Source organism: Rhincodon typus, chromosome 42 (genome assembly GCF_021869965.1).
Source record: "Rhincodon typus isolate 14 chromosome 42, sRhiTyp1.1, whole genome shotgun sequence".
NCBI classification, from domain to species: Eukaryota; Metazoa; Chordata; class Chondrichthyes; order Orectolobiformes; family Rhincodontidae; genus Rhincodon; species Rhincodon typus.
The window spans coordinates 6,506,526-6,512,525 of NC_063373.1; the positions used below are offsets into that span (position 1 = coordinate 6,506,526).

Genomic DNA, 6,000 nt, shown 5'->3' on the forward strand with positions numbered 1-6,000 from the left:
TCATCCATTTGTTATCAACTATTGTTATGATTTGCAATGAAACATGTGGCCATAACAGGTCTCCAAACAGATAGAGTAAAGAAGTAAACTTGCACCATATTTGTCATGGTATACTATTTCAAATCAAAAAGGTAGCTTTACATACTGTGGCGTTACAATTAGTTTTAAATAAATCAGGCTTAAGCATTAAGCTGGCGTGGGGGAGACTAAACAATCATTTCAGAAACAACAGATAGCAATGAGGTGGTTAGTTCATGCCATTGAGTCGAACAATATCACTAACAAATTACACTCTGTTCAAATAGCTTCCCCATTAAGATCCATCTGAGTGTGATGTCCCAGACGAGGCTGTCAGCAAACTTCCAAACCATGTTGGTCAGAACCCAATTTGCTAAATGTCTATGTGCTGATGGTTTGGTCCATGCAGCAGATAATTTAGTAGCTTCCCTAGTGAGTTGTCCAACCTTAGCAATCTTGTTTTGTAAAGTCACAATATCCATAGAATTTAATGCACCTATCTCCATCCCTGCTCCATCTAGAATGGTAAAGAGTACATCTCTTCAACCACGCATCTGTACTGTTGATGGTGTATGTGGAGGTCAGGCAGTTTATTTCCATTAGTTATTTCAAAGGCATGGTTAACACAATATTTGGTATAAACACTGGGGTGCATGTATCATATAATTGCTGAAGATGCGGTAACTATATGGTCTTCAATGGACTCTAAGTGGCCCACCATCGCATCACGCATGGCCCATTATCTCTGTAACACTTTGACACAGTAGCCATTTGCTACTTCATAATTAGACCACCTTGTATATAAGGGGCTTTGGACCGTTGTGTAAGCTGCATCAAAACAGCCATATTCCAGGTGGCAGTGCTAGTGTCACTGAAGTTAGTTCAGTAACAATCGAGGATGCTCCAGTCTTCAATGTTAAGCATTGGGCAACCATGCCACCCTTACTTAAAAATTAGCTTAAATTACTTTACATACGTTCAAACAAGTGATTCACACATCCTTTCACTCGTTGGCAACCATGGCAATGGCCAGGACTTGGAGCTTGATCTCAATTTCCACAGCACTGGTCACAAACACAGTCTGATGGCCCACAACCACCTCCATCTAGAAGGACAAGGCCAACACACATACGGGAACACCAGCACCTCCAAGCTCCCCTCCGAGGCACTCACTATCCTGACCTGGAAATATATCGCTGTTCCTTCTCTGCTGCTGGGTTAGAATCCTGGAATTCCCTCCCTAAGGGCACTGTGGGTCAACCCACGGCAGGTGGATTGCACGGGGTTAAAGAAGTTAGCTCAGTCCCATCTTTTCAAGGGGCAACTGGGGATGGGCACTAAATGCAGGCCCAGCCAGCAACACCCACATCCCACAAATGAATAAATAAAAAGATACAGTCCAACAAACTGTACAGCCCTCAAATATTAACATCATGCTGGATTTGATGTACTGAATTGTCTCTTCCGAGTACATTTCCCAACCATTCCCCTGTGCTTGGTGGTCACACACAAGTCCAGGAATTCCTGCAAAACAGCCTGTTCCCATGCTAAGTCCAGCTTCATGCCAAACAGCCTATATTTTTCCACTATCCATCGATTGCTTATTGCCATTTTGAACCTAACCCTGAATAATCTGGTTTGCAGATATCATTTCTGGATTCATACACGCCAAGTAGGTCTGGTGAATGGGCCAAAACTTAGCAGATGGAGTTTAAGGTGGATAAGCGAGAGGTTGTCCATTGTGGTCAGAGGAATAAGAAAGGCAACTTATTAGCTAAACGGAGAGAAGGTGCCTCGCAAAAGGTTAACTCATAAGAGCACATGGTGTTGCAGGTAATATATTGGTGGGGATAAAGAACTGGCTAAAGGACAGGCAGTACTGAGTGGGGATGAGGTTGGTTACCTGTGACTGGTGGAGTTCCACAGGGATTGGTGCTGGGACTCCAACTGTTTACAATATATATTAACGACTTGGAGGAAGGAAGCGAACGTACTGTCGAAAAATTTGCAGATGAAACCGAAATAGGTGCAAAAGCAGGTGGCGAGAGAGGTACAATTTGCAGAGAGAGGTATTGACAGTTTGAATAAGTGGTCAAAAAGTTGGCAAATGCAGAGTACATTGGGGCAAAACTGTTCATTTTGGATGGGAGAACTAAAGGACGAGGTATTATTTAAACAGAGGAAACCTGCAGGAAGCTGCAACGCAAAGGGACTGGAGGGCAAAATAAAAGAAGGAACCGCAGGTGCTGGAGGTTTGAAACTAAAACAGAAATTGCTGGTGAAACTCAGCAGGTCTGGCAGCATCTGTGGGGGAAAGCAGAGTTAACATTGCAACTCCGGTGACTCTCGGGGTGGGTACCTGTGTACAAAACACAAAAAAACTAGTACACAGCGGGTAACAGGTAATCAGGAAGACTGATAGAATGTCGGCCCTTATTTCAAGGAGCTTGGAGTATAAGAGCAGGGAAGTCTTACCATAAATGTACAAGGTGCTGGTGAGACCACACCGGGAATACTGAGGGCAATTTGAGTCCCCTTATTTAAGGAAAGTATCATCTGATTGGAGGCAGCTCAGAGAAAGTTCATCAGGACGATCCCCGGTTTCGAAGGATGAGCAAAGGCTAAACAGGTTGGAACTCTGCTCACAGGAGTTTAGAAGCATAAGAAGAAGTGATCTCATTGAAACATGTAGGATTCTTAAGGACTAGACAGGGTAACTGCTGAGAGGACATTCCTCCTCATTGGGAGAGTCCAGGACCAGAGGGCATAGTCTCAGAATAAAAGGGGGCAGATTGAGACAGATTCCTCCTTATGTCAAAGAGGGTTGAGGGTCTCTCACCTTGCCACAGAGAGCTGTGGGGACAGGGTCCTTGTGTATATTTACATTTAAAGCTGAATAGAACTATTCTTGATCAGTACAGGAATCAAGGGATTTGGCGGGGGGGGGGGAATACAAGAAAGTGGACGCGAGAAATGTGGGATCAGCAATGATCCGATTGAATGGCAGAGCAGTCTTGAGGAGCCGAACATCCAACTCCAGTTCCTCTTTTTTTTTTTAAAAGAATGGTCTTGTAGAAAATTCAAAATGCTTCAGTGCAGAGGGATCTTGGGGTCCTTGTGCATGAAACCTAATATGCAGGTACAATGGGTAATAAGAAGGGCAAAGGGAATTTTGATATTTAGTGCTGAAGAATTAGAGAGTGTAAAACTAGGGAAGGTGTTGTTGCAGATGTACAAGGCGTTGGTGAGATCTGGAGTTACTGCGCACAATGTTGGTCCCTTTACATGAGGAGGAATGTAACTGCATTGGAGGACAGTTCAGAAAATAGTTACTAGATTGATTCCAGAGGTGAGGGCTTTGCCTTGTGAAGGGAGATTGAGCAGTTTTGGGTTATACTCTCTGGAGATTAGAATGAGAGATCTAAAGGAGGCACATGAAAAGGTGCTAAAGTGGGTTGACCAAGTAGACGTGGAAAGCACGTCTCCCCTTGTGGGACAATCTAGAACAAGAGGCCGTAGTTTTAGGTAGTACTTAAACAGAGATGAGGAGAAATTAATTCCCTCAAAAGGGTCATTAACGTGTGGAATTCACTCCCCCAGAGGGAAGTGGATGCCGGGATTTAAGGAAGAGTTGGACAGATTTTTAATGAGTAATGGTTTGAAGGGCTATCGAGAATAGACAGGAAAGTGGAGCTGAGGCCGAGAATGCGATCAGCCCTGATGGTATTAAGTGGCGGGACGGGGTACTCCCCGCTTCTCGATGCCATGTTCTAAATCTGCTAACTTTAGATCTAGCTGCAGCGCTTGGCAAATACAGTTTGCCTTTCAGGACAAAACGTACTGCCGGGGTGGGGGAAGGAAGAGAGAGAGAGAAAGCGCCCTCCGACCCTCCTATCTCACCCACTGTCAGAAAGAACACAGTTCAGTCCTGGACGTGGCTCCCAGCCGCAACAACAACGACAGTAGTAGGATCCAGCCGCCGCTGGTGAACCCGCTGGTGTAACCGCAGCTTAGAGGACTGGATAAACCCCTTCCCGCACTCGGAGCAGACGTACGGCCTCTCCCCGGTGTGAACCCGCCGGTGGGTCAGCAAGTGCGACGATATCGTGAATCTCTTCCCGCACTCGGAGCAGCTGAACGGCCTCTCCCCGGTGTGGAACCGCTGGTGGGTCAGCAGGCTGGACGACTGAGTGAAGCCCTTCCCGCACACCGGGCAGGTGAAGGGCCTCTCCCCGGTGTGGACCCGCCGGTGGGTCAGCAAGTGCGAGGAGCAAGCGAACCCCTTCCCGCACTCGGAGCAGGTGAACGGCCTCTCCCCGGTGTGAAGCTGCTGGTGGGTCCGCAGGCTGGAGGCCTGGGTGAAGCCCTTCCCGCACACCGGGCAGGTGAACGGTCTCTCCCCGGTGTGCACCCGCCGGTGCCTCAGCAGTTTGGACGAGTCTCTGAATCCCTCGCCACACACCGAGCAGATGAACGGCCTCTCCCCCGTGTGAACCTGCTGGTGCCTCTGCAGCTTGGACAACTGAGTGAACCCTTTCCCGCACACGGGGCAGTTGTAGGGTCTCTCCCCGGTGTGGACCCGCCGGTGCGTCTGCAGGTTGGATGAAGAAGCGAACCCCTTCCCGCACACGGGGCAGGTGAACGGCCTCTCCCCGGTGTGGACCCGCCGGTGGGTCAGCAGGCTGGACGAAAGAGCAAACCCTTTCCCGCACTCCGTGCAAGTGAACAGATTCTCCCCGGTGTGCGTCCGCTGGTGTATCCGCAGGGTGGACGAAAGAGCAAACCCCTTCCCGCACACGGAGCAGGCGAACGGCCTCTCCACGCTGTGGCCACGTCCGTGACTCTCCAGCCCAGATGGGGACCTGAGTCGTTTCCCGCAGCCCCCACTCTGCCATGGCATCTCCACGGTGTTGTTGTCCTTGTGTCCCTCCAGGTTGGATGATACGGTAAAGGCTGGAAGTCCACACGAGCACACAACACGCTTATGGTGTCTCCTGGAAGAATGTTTTTTTCCACTTTGTAACTGTTTAAAGCTCCTTCCACAGTCAGTTCACTGGAACACTCTCAACTCAGTCCGTGTAACTGAAATCAGGAATTACTAATTGGAATTAGGTGTCATACAAACGCAGAAATCACTTTGCAAAAAACGATGATAAATAACACATTGAATACCCGCCACAGAAGAGCCGCAGGCTTATCTCTGTCCTCCATTAACTTACTATCCTCTAAATGTCGGCCATTCCGGAAGACCACCGTTCTTAATAGTGATCACTAGGAAAGAGACCGTCCTTTGAGCCAGGCAAATAAATACATCAAGCTGAGGGAGCAAAGGGTGTCAATATATTTTAAACGAGAGAGACAGATCCGGACCAACCTTTTCCAGAGTCTGCTGCTTGCCCGGATTCACTTCCTTTCCCTTCAGCTCCTTCAAATCGACAATTAAACTCCAGAATGAGAAAAGAGAGTGTTATGCTCACAGATTGGACAGAGGAGGAAGTTGCAGTCTGGGGGTGAAGCTCAATCTTCATTCAGAGAGAGAGGAGGAGGAGCAGCAGCAGGAGCTCATTGCTCAACTTCCGCATTCAGACAAAAGGAGAGTTCTGATTGGCAGGAGGACCAGAATCCTTCCGGTCCTCCAACGTTTCCAATTGGCATCCTGCGCATGACGATGTGTGACGGTGCCAGCCAATAGAAACCGCGCCTGTGAGGCTGGCATCCTCCGCAAGGTCTGGGGATGGCGAAGGCACTTTGCAAAATTCTTCCCCTTTACTTTGCAGTTTCGAGATCAAACAAAGCACAGGGTTTAATTTTAAGCTTCACATTCACTGCAACTTCCTCAGAGATAGTAAGAACTGCCGAGGCTGGAGTCAGAGATAACACAATGTGGAGCTGGATGAACACAGCAGGTCAGGCAGCATCAGAGGAGCAGGAAAGCTGACGTTTCGGGTCGGGACCCTTCTTCAGAAATGGGGGAGGGCAAGG

At 48.3% G+C, this 6,000-nt stretch overlaps 1 protein-coding gene across 1 annotated transcript in view; it reads right to left on the minus strand.

Moving 5' to 3' along the window:
* Positions 1–5,565, minus strand: part of LOC109922248 (zinc finger protein 850-like) — a 32,630-nt gene extending 27,065 nt beyond the window's left edge. Inside the window, exons 1-2 of the mRNA XM_048619309.1 lie at positions 5,393–5,565; positions 4,002–5,100 (exon numbers count right to left, since the gene is read on the minus strand). Coding sequence (XP_048475266.1) covers positions 4,002–4,918 — 917 coding nt within the window. The 5' untranslated portion in view covers positions 4,919–5,100; positions 5,393–5,565. The remainder of the gene's footprint in view (positions 1–4,001; positions 5,101–5,392) is intronic.
* Positions 5,566–6,000: the final 435 nt, after the last annotated feature.